The following is a 19271-nucleotide window of genomic DNA, read 5'->3' as shown; positions in this document are numbered from 1 at the left end:
TTTTAGCTTCAAGTGTATTTTCACTCATAAATTGTCACTTGACAAAAACAAATCTTCTCGTTTCATGGTCATGTTTATGCAGCCTTAGCCCTGAGTATAAACAAGATATGCATAATCCACTGACCGCTGAATGAGGCGACCTCTGACTATTTTCTTTGTGATTAAGGACCCTTAGAATAAGACACACCTCATCAAAATACCATAACAAATATAGTCCATGTATTTCTGACGATTGTAATGTTTTCTTTACATAGATAGATAGATAGATAGATAGATAGATAGATAGATAGATAGATAGATAGATAGATAGATAGATAGATAGATAGATAGATAGATAGATAAACTGTATTATTTGTTTAGAAAAGAAATTGCTGCTAGTTTCCTAATTACAATACTTGAGGATATTCTACATATAACAAATTCATCTTGCAATAAATATATATAAATAAAATTTGATGTCGTTTGTATGTCCGTCTGTTTGTTTGTTAACCACACAAAAATGACTAAACCGATTGTATTGAAATTCTGCGTGTATCCTGCCATTGATGCGGCTTAAAATACAGGCTTATATATCATATTGGGGAGAGGGGTTATAACAGGAGGGGGTAACACAAAACCCAGCACTGACATAACCTGGATAATCCTTATAATTATAACTACCAATGTAACAATAAACTGCATGGCAATAACTCTTGGGGAAATAGGAAATTAAGGTTAAAGCTGTCTCACTTCCAGTTAAGACTATAAAATGACATCAAAAATTCAGAATCAATGTCTCCATGATGGGACAGTTAACTTTGTGAGCTGGAATGTTAAAGGCCTGAATCACGAATTAAAGAGAAACAAAGTACTCTCTCACCTAACAGGTTTAAACGCTAAAATAGTATTTTTACAGGAGCCCCACTTACTAAGCAAGGATCAGTTTCGGCTGCAAAAGGAATGGACTGGCCAAATGTTCCATTCTAGCTTTACAAAAAAAACTAGAGGTGTAGGAATTCTCATACATAGAACAGTCTCATTTGTAGCATCAGATGTAGTATCTGATCCAGAAGGGAGATATGTGAAGGTCATGGGCAACTTATTTAACTGTAAAATGATTTCGATAAATGTTTATGCACCTAATGTCAATGATAAGGAATTAATACAAAATGTATTTGTATCTATTCCCAATGTGAACATTCACAAAATTATAATGGCTGAGTACTTTAATTGTGTTTTAAATCCACTCTTAGATAGGACTCCTGTCACAGGGAGGATGACATCTAACACTGCAAAGACAATTACACAGTTTGTAACTGACCACAACTTATCAGACCCCTGGAGGTTTCTAAACCAAAACTCAAGAACATATTCTTTCTACTCACCAGTACAACATTGCTACTCAAGAATAGATTATTTCTTTAAAGATAATAATTTCTTGCCTACGATTAAATCTTGCAAGTACGATGCTATTGTTATTTCCGACCATGCACCTCTGATCTTGGAGCTAAAGTCACTATGCCCCACACACTCACCTCGTAGATGGCGTCTTAACCCACTTCTATTAGCAGATGAAGAACTGTACAGAATTTATATCCAAACAAATCAGTTACTTCTTAGAGACAAATACATCCTCAAAGGTTTCTGCAGGAATACTCTGAGAAACTCGAAAGGCCTTCTTAAGATGACATATTATTTCATATCTTTCCCACAGGAATAAATTAGAAACGAAGAAAGTATTAGAAATAAAAAGCGAAATTATTAGAATAGATGAAGAACATGCCAGGCTTCCAAGCGAGGCTCTACATAGGAAAAGGCAGGCTCTGCATTCAGAACTCAACCTCCTGGCAACTAAAGAAACTGAACAACTAATTTATAAATCCAGACATCATTACAGTGATCCCTCGCTATATCGCGCTTCGCCTTTCGCGGCTTCACTCTATCGCGGATTTTCTATGTAAGCATATTTAAATATATATCACGGATTTTTTGCTGCTTCGCGGATTTCTGAGGACAATGGGTCTTTTAATTTCTGGTACATGCTTCCTCAGTTGGTTTGCCCAGTTAATTTCATACAAGGGACACTATTGGCAGATGGCTGAGAAGCTACCCAGCTTACATTTCTCTTTCTCTTGCGCTGACTTTCTCTGATCCTGATGTAGGGGGATTGAGCAGGGGGGCTGTTCGCACACCTAGACGATACGGACGCTCGTCTAAAAATGCTGAAAGAGTTGCTACCTTCTGTGTGCAGCTGCTTCGTGAAGCGACATGCTGCACAGTGCTTCGCATACTTAAAAGCTCAAAGGGCACGTATTGATTTTTGACTGTTTGTTTTCCTCTGTCTCTGTCTCTCTCTCTCTCTCCCTGCTCCTGATGGAGGGGGTGTGAGCTGCTGCCTTCAACAGCTTTGTACCGGTGGTGCTTCGCATACTTAAAAGCAAAACAGCCCTATTGATTTGTTTGGTTTTCTCTCACTTCTGACATTCAGTGCTCCTGACGCGCACTCCTTTGAAAAGGAAGGTATGTTTGCATTCTTTTAATTGTGAGACAGAACTGTCATCTCTGTCTTGTCATGGAGCACAGTTTAAACTTTTGAAAAAGAGACAAATGTTTGTTTGCAGTGTTTGAATAACGTTCCTGTCTCTCTACAACCTCCTGTGTTTCTGCGCAAATCTGTGACCCAAGCATGACAATATAAAAATAACCATATAAACATATGGTTTCTACTTCGCGGATTTTCTTATTTCGCGGGTGGCTCTGGAACGCAACCCCCGCGATGGAGGAGGGATTACTGTACTATGAACACGGAGAGAAAGCTAATACGCTTTTAGCTCAACAAATCTACAAGCAAGAAGTTCGCAATGCAATCCCAGAAATTACCAACACGAACGGAGACGAAATTATTGACCATAAAAATATAATGCACACATTTAGAGGCTACTATAGATCCTTATATTCTACTGAGTTTAAAGAAGACAACACACAATCTAATGAATTTCTGGATACATTACAGTTACCACAAATAGATACATTTAGTGCGGAGGAACTGGATAAACCTCTGGCGCTATCAGAATTACTAGATGCTATAAAGTCACTTCAAGGCGGGAAAACAGCAGGCCCTGATTGCTACCCTGCAGAATTTTATAAGAAATTCTCCGCTCAGCTAGCTCCCCTCCTATTAGCAACATTTACAGAAGCTAGAGACAATCAAATTCTACCTCAAACTTTTCACCAAGCATTAATCACCGTCTTTCCTAAACAAAATAAGGACTTATTACAATGTGCATCATACAGACCAGTTTCACTTCTGAATAATGATGTTAAGATACTCTAAAAAATCATAGCTAGAAGGATGGAGAAAGTGCTTCCTTCTGTAATATCACAAGATCAAACTGGATTTATCAAGGGTTGACACTTATCCTTCAATCTTCGACGCCTGTTTAATGTAATATACTCACCAACAAAGTCAAACAACCCAGAAATATTATTATCATTGGATGCAGAAAAAGCATTTGACATGATTGAATGGAAATACCTTTTCACTATATTAGAGAAATTTAGGTTTGGTCCGAACATTTGTGCATAGATCAAACTACTGTATACCAATCCAGAAACTTCAGTTTGTATTAACAACATTTGTTCAGACTACTTTAAACTAGAATGTGGTACCAGACAAAAATGCTCCTTGTCACCACTGCTATTTTCAATCGCCATTTAACCACTGGTGGTTCATTGTCAAAAATGCTGATCAGATAAATGGGATTATCAGAGAAGGACTGGAACAGAAAATTTCTCTATATGCAGATGATATGGTACTGTATATATTAGACCCACAAAATTCTGTGCCTGCAGTCTTAACAGCACTTACAGAATTTCAAAAGATCTCTGGTCTCAGAATTAATCTGAATAAAAGTATACTCTTTCCAGTGAATTCTCAAGCATATTAGATTAGATACCCTACCTTTTATCATTGCAGATCAGATAGATACTTTATTAATCCCAAGGGGAAATTCACATACTCCAGCAGCAGCATACTGATACAAAAAAAAAAACAATATTAAAGAGTAATAAAAATGTAGGTAAAAACAGACAATAACTTTGTATAATGTTAACGTTTACCCCCCGGGTGGAACTGAAGAGTCGCATAGTTTGGGGGAGGAACGATCTCCTCAGTCTGTCAGTGGAGCAGGACAGTGACAACAGTCTGTCACTGAAGCTGCTCCTCTGTCTGGAGATGACACTGTTTAGTGGATGCAGTGGATTCTCCATAATTGATAGAAGCCTGCTGAGCACCCGTCGCTCTGCCACGGATGTCAAACTGTCCAGTTCAGGGCCGCTGCTGGCCAAATGGGTGCCCTAAGCAGAAATTTACTTTTGTGCCCCCTCCCCCAAATATTAGTTAGGCAGCCGTAACAGAGGTGAGGGCGCGCGCGTCATCACGTGTGCTTAGCCTACTCTGCGTTCACCATAAAATGCAATATATACGTTTATATTTTTGTTTATTTGTATATGTATATTATTAATATTAATTTATTATTATAATATATAAAAACGTTTTTTTTGAGCAGCTGGGATGGTGCCCCCCTGGGAGTTGGTGCCCTACGCAGACTGCGTACTCTGCGTATAGGGAGCGGCGGTACTGGTCCAGCTCCATGCCTACAATAGAGCCTGCCTTCCTCGCCAGTTTATCCAGGCGTAAGGTGTCCTTCTTCTTAATGCTGCCTCCCCAGCACACCACCACGTAGAAGAGGGCGCTCGCCACAACCGTCTGGTAGAACATCTGCAGCATCTTATTGCAGATGTTGAAGGACGCCAGTCTTCTAAGGAAGTATAGCCGGCTCTGTCCTCTCTTGCACAGAGAATCAGTATTGGCAGTCCAGTCCAACTTATCATCCAGCTGCCCTCCCAGGTATTTATAGGTCTGTACCCTCTGCACACAGTTACCTCTGATGATCACGGGGTCCAGGAGGGGCCTGGGCCTCCTAAAATCCAACACCAGCTCCTTGGTTTTTCTGGTGTTCAGGTGTAGGTGGTTTGAGTCGCACCATTTAACAAAGTCCTTGATGAGGTTCCTATACTCCTCCTCCTGCCCACTCCTGATGCAGCCCACGATAGCAGTGTCGTCAGCGAACTTTTGCATGTGGCAGGACCCCGAGTTGTATTGGAAGTCCGATGTATATAGGCTGAACAGGACCGGAGAAAGTACAGTCCCCTGCGGCACTCCTGTGTTGCTGACCACAATGTCAGACCTGCAGTTCCCGAGACGCATATACTGAGGTCTGTTTGTAAGATAGTCCACGATCCATGCCACTAGGTATGAATCTACTCCCATCTCTGATCAGTTTAAATACCTAGGGGTAAACATCACAAGTAAATACAAAGCTCTTTATCAACAAAATTTTGCTGTCTGTATAGAAAAAATTAAGCAAGACTTGCATAGATGGTCAACTCTTCATCTCACTCTAGCTGGAAGAATTAACGTTGTTAAGATGAATATTCTTCCTAAGCTTCTTTTTTATTTCAAAACATTCCAATATACATCAATAAATCATTTTTTAAGCAATTAGATTCAACAATAACCTCATTTATTTCGAACTCAAAACATCCACGTATCCAAAGAGCGACCCTACAAAGACCTAAGTCAGAAGGTGGCATGGCTCTACCTAACTTTCAGTTTTATTACTGAACAGCAAGTATACAAGCTATAAAAACCTGGACATAAATAGATGAACATACACAGGACTGTTCCACAATAGAAGTAAAATCATGAAGTACTTCTTTATATTCTCTGCTTTGTGCCCCAATAAATGCAGGTTATTGCCAATATACTAATAACCCAATTGTGCTTCACTCACTCAGAATATAGAACCAATGTAGAAAGGATTTTAAGATGGAGAAGCTTTTATCTGTGGCATCTCTGCAAGAGAACCACCTCTTTCAACCCTCGCAAACATATGCAGTTTTTAATATCTGGAAAAAATTTGGGATTAAATTGCTTAGAGATCTTTATATAGACAGCATCTTTGCATCCTACGAAGAATTACATTCCAAATGTAACTTTCCAGCTACACATTTCTTTCACTATCTTCAAATTAGGAACTTTGTTAAACAGAACCTGCCCGATTTTCCTCATCTTGCACCCTCGTCCATGCTAGAAAAAAAATTGCTCAATTTCAAGCACTTAGACACCATTTCTGCAATATATAAAACCATTTTACAGTCCCTCCCTTTCAAAGATCCAAGAGGACAATGGGAAAAAGATCTCTTAATCAAATATCAGAAAGGGAGTAGAAAATAGCAATGCAGAGACTTCACTCGAGCTCCATATGCGCAAAGCATACAATTATTCAAAGTTATATATCGAGCACATCTGTCTCGCCTAAAACTGTCCAAAATGTTTCCAGGGCAAGATCCAACCTGCAAACGCTGCAATCAAGTCCCAGCCTCACTGGGTCACATGTTTTGGGCCTGCACCAAATTAATATCATTTTGGACTAAAATTTTTAAGTGCCTTTCAGACAGCCCTGGTGTCACAATCCCTCCTAACCCATTAACAGCTGTGTTTGGTGTTCTTCCAGATGGGTTTAATGTGGAGAAGGACAAACAAACTGTGATTCCATTCACTACACTTTTGGCACGCAGACTTATTTTGCTAAACTGGAAGAATCCTAACGCTCCTCTTTTAAGTCAGTGGGTAACCAGTCTTTTTTTCTAGTTGAAATTGGAAAAAAACCAGATATACAGTTAAAGGTTCTGTACAGATTTTTTTTTTAAACCAGGCAGGATATAATCAATACAATTTTAGAATAAGCTCTTAAAGCACAGAGGAAGCAATTATCTCTGCATTTGTTTTTCTTCTCCACTCATCTCTACTGGCCTATTAAACTCATCAATTTAGGTATGTCTACAAGCCTTAAGTTTTACCCCGTTGGCCAAGCTCTGTCTCTCAGGGGTGGGGGTTGACTTGTTTTTCAATCCTATTTTTTGTAAAAATTGATCGATTTGTATGAATGATTACAATAAAACTAATAAAATTATAAAAAAAAAAACCTGGATAATAGTTTTTTTTTTGTCTTATTGGATTATAGCTATTATCATCTAAGGTTACATTTTTATTTAATATTTAATCATGGGTAGTGTTTCATCATGTTGAATTTCCAAAAGAATATTTTCCCTTTTTATTTATACTGACAATGCTGGGTTCTACAGTTAGTTCATAAATACATTGTACTAAGGATCTAAGAATCTTTTAAGCTAGTTGTATGTTGGAGATGTCAATGACACCACAGAGATTATGAATAGGATGATGGAATATCAGTTAATTATATACTTATACTAGCAAAATACCCGCGCTTCACAACGGCAAAGTACTGCCTTAAAATTGTTATTAAGAAGAAAAGTAAACATTTTTAAACTGAGGGAAAATATACAAATAATTATTTGTTAAGGATGTGTGTCCTGCGGTGGGTTGGCACCCTGCCCAGGATTGGTTCCCTGCCTTGTGCCCTGTGTTGGCTGGGATTGGCTCCAGCAGACCCCCGTGACCCTGTGTTCGGATTCAGTGGGTTGGAAAATGGATGGATGGATGGATGGATCTCTTTGTATACCACGTTGTCAGTTCGGCCCTATAAAACCTGCGTAACTTTTGTAAGTAAGCTGTAAGGAATGAGCCTGCCAAATTTTAGCCTTCTACGTACACGGGAAGTTGGAGAATTAGTGATGAGTGAGTCAGTGAGTGAGGGCTTTGCCTTTTATTAGTATAGATACCCTACAAAGGCGGAGCCATGATTCCGGTTGGACTTGATACTGTTGATTCACTGTGGGAATTAGTAGTAATTGACAGTGGAGACAGAGAGGTAAAGCTCAGTTCCCTTAACCCACCTGAGATCTGTGAATTCTCATTGTCCACCTCACTCATATTTTTGCTTCCACTTTCGCTCTCGACTGGAGCCGATGCTGCAGTGTGAGGTCCAAGTAGATCCATTCCTTCGCCAGTCTCTTTCAAATAAGTCTCTGGCAGGCCGTATTGTAAACTTAAGACTGAATTAGGCTTTGATGAAGCTTTAGTTGCCTTTTCCTTATCTTTCTGAACCTTTGATCTTCTGCTCATGATTTAATGTACATATACGTAATTAAAACCTCTCAGGTTGATTAAATACAGGATACCTCAAAAAAGGCAAAATAACATCACTGTCATTAGAGTTCCATCCTAGACATCCATTTGTCACAATGGATGAGACCAACAGTTCTTTGATGTGTTCATTTAACTCTTTATGAAGAGCTTCATTTGCCAAACAATTTACTCTTACCACCAATTTTAAATATGTACTCCTTTAAACCATTGTCCGCTATATTCTTTATAGCAAAATACCCGCGCTTCGCAGCGGAGAAGTAGTGTGTTAAAGAGGTTATGAAAATGAAAAGGAAACATTTTAAAAATAACATAACATGATTGTCAATGTAATTGTGTTGTCATTGTTATGAGTGTTGCTGTCATATATATATATATATATATATATATATATATATATATATATACACACACAGACACACATAAACATATATATACATATATATACATATCTACATATACACATATATACATATATATACAGTATATACATATACACATCCATATATATATACATATATATATATATACACATATCAACATATATATACACATACATATAGACACATACAAAAACACACACATATACATATATACATATACACATACATGCATACACATACATATATATATATATATATATATATATATACACACATACATACATACATACACACATATATATATATATACACATTCAGACACATATATATACATATATATATTTACATATCTACATATATATACATATCTACATATATATATATATATATATATATATACTAGCAAAATACCCGCGCTTTGCAGCGGAGAAGTAGTGTGTTAAAGAGGTTATGTAAACATATATATACATAAACATATATACTTATATACATATCTACATATACACATATGTACATATATACATATATATATATATATATATATATATATATACATATAGACATCCACATATATATACATATATCAACATATATATATACACATACATATACACACATACATACATACACACATATATATATATATATAGCAAAATACCCACGGTTTGCAGCGGAGAAGTAGTGTGTTAAAGAGGTTATGAAAAAAAAAAAAGGAAACATTTTAAAAATAACGTAACATGATTGTCAATGTAATTGTGTTGTCATTGTTATGAGTATTGCTGTCTTTTATATATATAATATACACAGACACACACACATAAACATATATATACATATAGATATATATATACATATCTACATATACACATATCTACATATACATACGTATATACACATATACACATCCACATAAACATATATATACATATACAAATTTACATATCTACATATACATATATATATATATATATATATATAAACTGTATATATATATATATATAAACTGTATATATATATATATATATATATATATATATATACATATATATATATATATATATATATATATATATATATATATATATATACTGTATATATACATATCTACTTAGTGGCTCCTGTATTTAGGATATAGCAGGTTGGATAATGGACGGATGGACATTTGTATGCATAGCCCCATTTGCCCGTTTTCGTTTATTTTCTTTCTTCAGTAATATTTCAGCAAACCCGGAGCTTGTCAGTTCAAATCCTGGTACTGACACCACTGTGTGACCCTGAGGAAGTCACTTCACCTGCATGTTGTGCAAAAAACAAAAGTAATGTAACAAATTGTACCTCAGATGTTGTAAGTTGCTGGAATAAAGGCATAAGTAAAATAGATAAATATGTATTATACACATAGGAACTATTCATTTATTTTCAGTTAAGTCATCTGCAGCAAACTTTTATAAATGAGGGTTTCTGATTTTTAGATAGTGCAAACTGTTTCTTCTTTATTGACGTTTTCTCTTGGAGAGCTTTTTTCATTTTATTGAAAATGAAAGCAGCAGCTGCCAAAATATGTAGGTTTTTTATTAATTTTTCAACATTGTGTAAAATAAATGTATAAAGTAACATAAAAAGTTTAAATAGTGGTTATTCTTTTACAGTAAAATATTACTACAGAGATAGAAAAAAAGTAAAATGGATATGTTCTTTTTCTTTAAGGAGATTAAATATTACTGAAGAAAGAAAAAAAAAAATTAAACAGCCAAATGGGGCTATGCATACGAACTTAAAAGGTTTAAATAAAACAGAAATATATATTTTATTTTTACTTGCTTAACTTGTGGAGGGTGTATCCTGTAGCAAAGCCCTAACTTTTTTTGTGAAAGCACGTTTCAGTCAATAAGTGTTAAAAAAACGTGTAAAGATATTGACAATAAGCTAAGTCATCTGCAGCAAAGTTTTATAAATGAGGGTTTCTCCTTTTTAGACAATAAGCTACGCAAACCCAGGAAGACATGGAATCGTTTAAATCAAGTATCATTACATGTTCCTTTCTTAAAGAGAAGTAAGGCAGTACTTATAAGCTTACATATTTATATATAGACATACATATATATATATATCTATATCCGAAGCCGTGCAAGCACACTCTTTTGAGAATGCAACGTATAGTTGTACAGAAGAAAAGCAATCTTGCCTGAAATGAATGGCAACCTTTTGTAGGTGTATGAAGTTAATTTAAAGTTCAGGTTTACGCGGTGCTTTCTTTCCGAAGTACCTGCACTCATGAATATGTCTGTATGTGTCAGTCGGTGAAATCCACGCGCTTCGCACCGGCGAAGTACCGCTTTTAAATTTTTATTAAGAAGAAAATAAAACGTTTTTAAATTGAGGGAAAATATACTAATAACACTTTGTTAAGGATCAGTTTTTTTGTGAAGCTGCCTTTACTCGAGTGATCACTTCGAGCTGACTTGGTGGGCAAGTGTAAGCGTTACCTGGAAGTAAGCACCCATACAATCAGATTGTGAATCAGACTACGAATGCCGTGAATGTAATTACACACTCACTGCACTTGCTTACGGTAATCGAACCTCAGACGTCAGCGCTAGAGGGGCTTAGCAGCGGTGAAGTATTGGTTTTAAATTTTAATTAAGAACAAAAGAAAACCTCAGAGGTTCGATTCCCGAAAGGGAGTGAAGTGAGTGTCCGGCTACCTACCAGGTAAAGCTTATGGTCGGACAGCAAGTGACGTAACATCAGCCACGGTGCCTTCAGTTGTGAGAAGCAGATCATAGAATGATTGAAAATAGTTTTGCATTTACCTTTTTAGTAAAAGGCAAGCTTTTAAGCCTGAGAAATCACCCCGTAAATGCACACGTTTAATTGGACATGTGTTAATATGTATGGTTACACAGTATTAAAAGACAGTCAAAAATTAACGTAATTTACCTTCGTTCCTGCGTGTGACTCGTGCTGTAAATGTCTTCCTTGTTTTTAGTTCACGTGATTACGTAGGAGGCGTGATGACGCGATACGTGACTCCGCCTCCTCCATTACAGTGTATGGACAAAAATTATGTTCCAGTTATGACCATTACGCTTTGAATTTCGAAATGAAACCTGCCTAACTTTTGTAAGTAAGCTGTAAGGAATGAGCCTGCCAAATTTCAGCCTTCCACCTACACGAGAAGTTGGAGAATTAGTGATGAGTGAGTCAGTGAGTGAGTCAGTCAGTGAGGGCTTTGCCTTTTATTATTATAGATATATATATATATATATATATATATATATATATATATATATATATATATATGTATGTATATATAGATATACATACATACATTCACATATACATATCTATATATATATATATATATATATATATATATATATATATATATATATATTATATATATATATCAAAATCCCCGTGCTTCGCAGCGGCAAATTTGTTAAGGATCTGTTTTTTTGTGAAGCTGCCTTTACACAGCTTCTCCGCTGTTTTATAAACGAACGCCATATAAGGCCATCCTTTCTCCTTGCTTCGCAGTTCTGTAGCGTTTTATTGTTCGTTTATTACGATTGTTATAGTTATTGTGTAGCTATTTGAGACTCACTTTTCTGTTCAGGTACCCATTTCCTTTATGTAATCCGCGGATTCTCCGCTATTTTTTGTTCGTTTATTACGATTATAGTTATTTATTGATTCCCTTCTTTAGCTGACTGCCTGCTCATATAAGGCGCTCCGCTGTTTTTTTGTGAAGCAGCCTTTACACAGCTTCTCCGCTGTTTTATAAACGAACGCCATACAAGGCCATCCTTTTTCCTTGCTTTGCCAAGGAAGCAGCCTTTTTATTTAATCCACAGGTTCTCTGCTGTTTTATTGTTCGTTTATTACGATTGTTATAGTTCTCTTTGTATACCATGTTGTCAGTTCAGCACTCCGGTTGTAATATGACCAAGCCGTGCAAGCTTACTGTTGAGAATGCAACGTATAGTTGTACAGGAGAAAAGCAATCTTGCCTCAAATCAATGGCAACCTTTTGTAGGTCTATGAACTTAATTTATGCGTCACTCGCCCACTTCTTATTGTTTCGCTGCCTTCTCAATTGTGTAATGAATGTTTTCTTCAGCGCTCTTTGGGGCTCTTCCTTGTTTTCTACGTACTGCATTCACAGTCAGTTCACGTGATTACGTGGGAGGCGTGATGACACGATACGCAACTCCGCCTCCCACGGCCATCGAGCTGCAGTCTATTACAGTATATGGACAAAGAAGATGTTCCAGTTATGACCATTATGCGTAGAATTTTGAAATGAAACCTGCCTAATTTTTGTAAGTAAGCTGTCAGGAATGAGCCTGCCAAATTTCAGCCTTCCACCTACACGAGAAGTTGGAGAATTAGTGATGAGTGAGTCAGTGAGTGAGTGAGTGAGTGAGTCAGTGAGGGCTTTGCCTTTTATTAGTATAGATTTAATTGCTTAGCAGATGTTTTTATGCAAAGCAACCTACAAAAGAAGTCAACATGATCGGGTAAAATCAGTCTAAGGATCGATTTGAACAAGTGTAGCAAGACAGGTTACAGACGTTGATTACCACAAGTGAATCATCAATTAACAACTGATGTTATACCAATAAAAGCTAGAAAAACAAAACAATCATCATTGACAATGACAGATCCACAAAGTAAAACACATTCCTTAACTATTTGACGGATATTCACAGAACAGCAAGGGTTCTCAATCGTTTCTTAAACATATTGAAGTAGTTGGAGGTTTGAATGGAGGTGGGCAGACCAGCTAGTACAGCAGCTACACTTGAAAAGTGTGTAGAGGGAGATTTGATACCACCCGGAGGTGGCATCACCAGAGACTGTTTACTGGCAGATCAGAGTGGGTGAAAAGAAGCATAGCACCTCACCAGTGTCTCTATATACCCAGGTGCTGGCCCATTGACTACTCTGTAGGCAAGCATCAAGGATATAAGCTTAATCTGTGCTGCTTGAGGGATCCAAGGAGACGTGCCATCCTTGTGGATCTATTTTAAGAAAGATGTTCATTTTGTTGTCAATTCTTATTTATTTTTGTCCATCAGATGCACCAGTTTCTTGTGTGATACAAATGATTGAGTTAAAGTCTGTCTGTCTTAGTTAATCTTTTCAATCACATAAGCTTCACACCCTGCAGGGCTACACTGAATGTGATGCTAAAAACTGAATGAGAAACTGTCCATTTTTGTTAATGTTTTTCTCTTCTTGTTACATCAAAAATGTAACATCATATACTTTGGATGCAGTAGGGCTTCTGCTGAACGCTGTAGATGGTGGAGACTGACAGTAATGCATTTTTGTACATAGGTTCATCTTAAGAAAACTAATAGACACAGTGTCAGAATCAGATATATAATAAGTACACGAACAAGAAAGAAATAACAAATCGAGAGAGAAGTACAGCCTGTCATATTCTCCTCATCTTTAAGGGCTTTTCAGCATTTTGAGAAAGTTTTCATGTTTAGGATAAGTTATAATTATTTATTATATGATGATAGAAGTTGCAGTTGTTTCTGCGTTACATGGATTTTTATGCAAATGCCATTATGTAACACTGGAAAGTTCCATTTTCTATAGTGTCATTACAGGTTTATACTGTCACTAGCCATCCCACTTGGTTCAGCCCATGTAGAAGTGAAACAGGACAGTGAGGTGGGCCACACCCAGCTCCCTACTCCTGACGTCACTCTTTCCCCTCCCCTCGGCCTGCAGCCTCTGTCACGGATTAGCGCGAATATACCGCTCCTGCAAGCGAACTATGATTCTTAGCGCAATGAGAGAAGTCACAAAATCAACCAGAATGTTCAAGCAAATTATAGAAAAATAAAGATCTAAAGCTGTTAAGTAGTTCTCTCGTTCACTAACTAAGAAGAGTTAAGGTTACGCTCCAAGGCAGACGCGTGAGTGAGGAGGGCCCCACCCTCCTCGCCACAGCCCGATGAGTCTCTTTCGGATTTGTGCTAATAAATCAGTACCATAACCGAACTATGATACTTACTGCGATGAGAAAGTCGCAAAATCAACGGAATGCTCAAGCAAATTATAGAAAAAAAACCCGATCTAAATCTGTTACGTATCTCTCGTGAAAAGCGGACAGACATACACACAGTTCTAAAAAACTTGGACCACAAAATTTTTAAAACCGTTTCTTAGCGAGCACCTATGGGCCAAGGGTAACCTACATTCCAAATTTCAAGTCCCAAGTCCTCATGGTTCAGGAGATTTTGCGATGAGTGAGTCAGTGGTATTTGGCTTTTATATATACAGTATAGATTATTGTCACATATATGGAGTATAGTAAAATTCTTACTTGCATGTGTCATGTAAAGAAGGACATTTCAGTCATACAGAATCAATCTTTTATATGAAGAATTTTAGTAGTGTGATGCTGTCTTGACAATTTTGTTATGATACAGTATCTGCCACCAAGAAGCACAAAAATGGAACAGGTCTCCAAACACTCACACAAAAGAGGCCAGGCCAATCTTGGTCCAGGTTTAAGACTCAGGAATAGGCCTACCCCAGACAGCCTAAACCCAAACTCAACAGCAGGCTTTCAACCTTCACAGGCCCAAAAATGAGGCTTAAGCTTTTGAAGTTCAAAAAGACTGACCAAAAGGAAAAGAGGGGAAAGAATAAACACTCAAAGCAACAAAACATAGCAAAACTCTTTAGATATATAAAGATTTATTATGATGATACCATAGGATTGGACACAATAAGGCAGGGTTAAATTCGGAGCAAAAATAGATTTGCCAAAAAGGCAACATCTAAAATCAAACAAATCCAAATAAACACTAAACAAAGACATTACATTTGAACAAGAACAGGGGTCAAAAGTCCATAAAATCCAAACAAAACAGAAAAAAGAGCAAACAAAAAAAAATCCAGTACAGTAATTAATCACGATCACAATGCCAGAGGTGTTAGGTCTTCCTCAGCTTTGTCATAAATGCTATTGGGTTAAAATACTACCAGACTGCACATATGAGGAAGCCAGGAAGATAGCAAAAAACACAAAGTACAACATTGACATAAAACATCCAAATTAATAAACATATCAATAAAATCAAAATATTGTATTAATACAAAGACAATACAAAACCAAGGACAAAATTAATAACATACACTTCTAGATGCTGATCAGCATTTTTATTTCCTCAGCGACCTCATTAGAACTGTACATTCCAGGCTCTACCACTTCCACAATAAAAGCAAGGAGAGCAATTGCATCTACTTATGGATAAACAAGCCAGAGAAGAAAATGTCTGACAGTAATCTTATAGCAACTCTATCCTCTGTCCTCCCTCTTTCGCAGACTCAGCAAAGGTCTGCCTTTTGTTCTTTTTTCCTTTTCTTTTACCTTCTTTCCTTTTCAGCATGGAAGTAACCTTTAACCTTTTTTTCTTTGATAATGTGAAACAATGATATTTAAATAATAAAAACGATTAAATAAACATCAAACAAGTTTGTACCAGTTCAACAAAGCTGGCTGCACCAGAATTCATTTTTTTTGCTTTTGTTCCTTATTACAATTAAAAAGAGAATTTTAGTACCAATCTGTGGCTCTGCCAAAACCACATTTCAGTTAGAATGTTTATACAGTAGTTCTGCTGCTTATATTTATTTATACAACTAAAACAAACAAACATTGAGTACGTCAGTTAGAAAAGCATCAACATTAAGCACAAATATAGTAAAATATAAAGCAGAGCTAAAGAATAAATCCAAAGAGAGGTGACTAGTTTATAGGAAATATAAAATAAATTACCCTATTCTGTTGCAGGGAAAAACATACCCTTTCCAAGGATTATTTCCGCCAGTTTGGAATCCAATAGCTTACCTGGATTACAATAACCTGTGGAGAACTATAGACGAAATGGGAGAGAAGGTTGGTGTGTTTTATTCATTTTTACATTTCTTTGAAAGATAAGAGATATGGCTTCTAAGCAGAGATCAAGTATCCAGTTTTATGGAATTTCTACCATAAATACTCTCCAGTTAATAACAGCCCATTGACAGTTGTAGGCTACTGGCTCTTTACTGGTATGGTAAATATTAAAAAGTTAAATATTACATTGTAACATTATTATTTTAACCATTAAATTAAATTTTAGTTGGTCATACAGTTAAGAAACAAAAACAATATATACCACACCACCCAACCCTTACTGTAGGCATGGAAGGAACCAACCGTAATGTTTCTCTTTTTCTGTTTATTGTAATGAGACAAAACGACACATCAAAAATGTTTTGGGCACCAAGCTGAACCCCATATATTGTGAAGACAAGATGTGATTGAAAAGAAAAGCAAAATAAAGAGCAATGTCCAATTCAGATGGTAATCTTCTACGGACTGATCCAGGATTATGTTGAGGCGAATTTTCAATGTGGTAATCCAGAAGGGACAGGCTCAGGAGTGCAGAAACCAAAAGTGACCATTAATCAGCCATTCTACAGAGGAAGGAAGAGAAAAGCCATTAGGCAACAGCACCACCCTCTGGTTTGGAGTGTAACAATCATTACATGAGCATACAAATGTTTTATGGTGCATGGCCATCATGGTGCAAAACCACTAAAACATACAGTTCATTCATTTCAAAAATCTAGTTTATCACCATGCATTAATCTTGGTAGATTAATCAGGATAAACATGATATTTGATCAATATAATTTCAATAGTTTGTGCTATGGCTCCATTTGTTTCACCTTTTGTGTTTTCCAGATCCCTGCTGAAGCTCCATGGACAGCAGCTCAGGCTGTTCAGTGGGACAACATGTCAATGAAGGAGCTCTTTGACAAACTTTGCTGGACAAGGTTAAGTTGGAGCTTAACTTTTTGTGTCATATATTTAAAGAGAGCTGAGAGATGGTCCTGCCCAAGGGTTCATGTAATGGATGTGCAGGACAATATTTAAAAAGTTCCCAAAATCTAAAACGGACAATATGTTTTCTATGTTGTGTTTAAGGCCTGTATGTCATGCCATTGTCAGCTCTGTCAAGGAAGAGTTTAGTTCACTATTTGTAATAAAGAAATTTGAATTATTCATTTTGCATATTGTTTTAGTAACATGAAAAAATTAAAACAACATTATGAAAAAAAGAATGTTAAATCAAAATAAACAAATATGCAACCACAATGCAATGACTATATAATAAAGTATTCTACCAACTTAATGGAAATGCCAGGCCACCTTGAAGACATCTCATGGACATCATCTAACCTGCTTGAATTCCAGTTACGTTTCTAAGCCAAAATCAACATCTAAAACATCTTTTTGCACAATCATTTTCCCAAGTGTGAAAATATTCTGAATAATTCACTTATTATAGATTATATTTAATATTCAAATATACTGTACATCATATATCTAAATTAGAGTCACTAATCTAAATAAGTGACACTCTATCTGGATATACTGTATAAACTACATGGTTTATGTCTTATGGCATTATTTTTAATTACATATATACATATTTTTAAGTGTAATCATTACACCATAGATCTGCACTAATCGCATAGGCTTTTAGATTTTGACACATTTTTCCACTGTAGCTCAGCTCAATTTCAGGACTAATGTGTATTTTGTTTTTAATTTTACAGGGTAGCCAGAGATTTTGCAACCCTTTTCATCAATGTAAATGTAACATCAGAACCACATGAAGTCTCAGCACTCTGGTTCCTATGGTATATCAAGCAATGTGGTGGCACCAAAAGGATTTTTTCCACCTCAAATGGAGGTCAGGTAGGGCCCACTACTATAATCAACATATCTGGATATTTTAGTAATACAGTAATTAGCACTGCCCCCTACAGAGTTCCAGAAGACTAAATCACTGTTGGTGTGGCAGTTGCATATTGTTCTTTTGACCATTTGAGTTTTTTCTTCAGCTGTCAAAAGAAATACTTTGATTGGCAAATTTAAATTAACTTAATGTGAGTGAGAGGGTCTGACTCCTGAAGTGGATCACAAGGAAATGCTGAGAAATTTTGTCAGCATAACTTGTAGACAGGAGGAGATTAAAAGTAATGCGAAAGACTCTATTGAAATGATTGCAAACGCCTGGACGTAAGTTAAAGAAAGCACTATAGCGACAAATACAAAATCTCATTACTATGAAATTTTCATTACAACAAAATATTTTTTAGGTCCCTGGCAGTTCATTGTAACAGAATTTTACCTGTATAGTAGGAAAATAATGTTTAATGTCTACTACTGTACCAATGCAAGTTTAGTCAACATCCGTTGGTGATATATTTTTAAACAGTCAGCAGCACACATCCAGTAGAAGTGCATTTCTTTGCACATTTTCTTATTTTTTCTGTTGCTTGCACTTGAGAGGGTAGAATGTCCATACCTGAACCAAACAGCCGTTATTGCAGGCTACCACAGCGCAAGGCTAAGTCCTTTTTTTCTTTTTTTCATCATTTTAATTAGAAGCAGATAATATTCCATAAAATCAAGTCAAAGTTAACAAAGCAAAGCAAAATGCAACTCCCCCCAAGAGAAAGAAACGAAAGCCAGCAACTAAAGCTACTCTATGCAACAAGAAAGGAAGGGTATCCTTTTCCCCGAAATGGAAGCTTTTTCTGAAATGTTATTGATTATGTCCTCCCTTTTTTTAAAAAACGTTTTGAACAGATTTTCTATGTGAGAATTTGATGTTTTCCAATTTTACGTAGTATAGAACATTGGTTACCCACTGACTTAAAAGTGGTGGGGTGGGATTCTTCCAGTT

The 19271-nt window shown here is 36.3% G+C and overlaps 1 protein-coding gene across 1 annotated transcript in view; it reads left to right on the top strand.

The window, feature by feature from the left end:
• The window catches only part of LOC114663148 (amine oxidase [flavin-containing] B-like), a 71088-nt gene that overhangs the window by 23706 nt on the left and 28111 nt on the right, over positions 1 to 19271 (top strand). Inside the window, exons 4-6 of the mRNA XM_028816900.2 lie at positions 16319 to 16423; positions 17258 to 17349; positions 18136 to 18277. Coding sequence (XP_028672733.2) covers positions 16319 to 16423; positions 17258 to 17349; positions 18136 to 18277 — 339 coding nt within the window. The remainder of the gene's footprint in view (positions 1 to 16318; positions 16424 to 17257; positions 17350 to 18135; positions 18278 to 19271) is intronic.

This window comes from Erpetoichthys calabaricus, chromosome 12, assembly GCF_900747795.2.
Source record: "Erpetoichthys calabaricus chromosome 12, fErpCal1.3, whole genome shotgun sequence".
NCBI classification, from domain to species: Eukaryota; Metazoa; Chordata; class Cladistia; order Polypteriformes; family Polypteridae; genus Erpetoichthys; species Erpetoichthys calabaricus.
The sequence above is the reverse complement of the archived record's forward strand: the minus strand, read 5'-3'. Positions and strand labels throughout refer to the sequence as shown.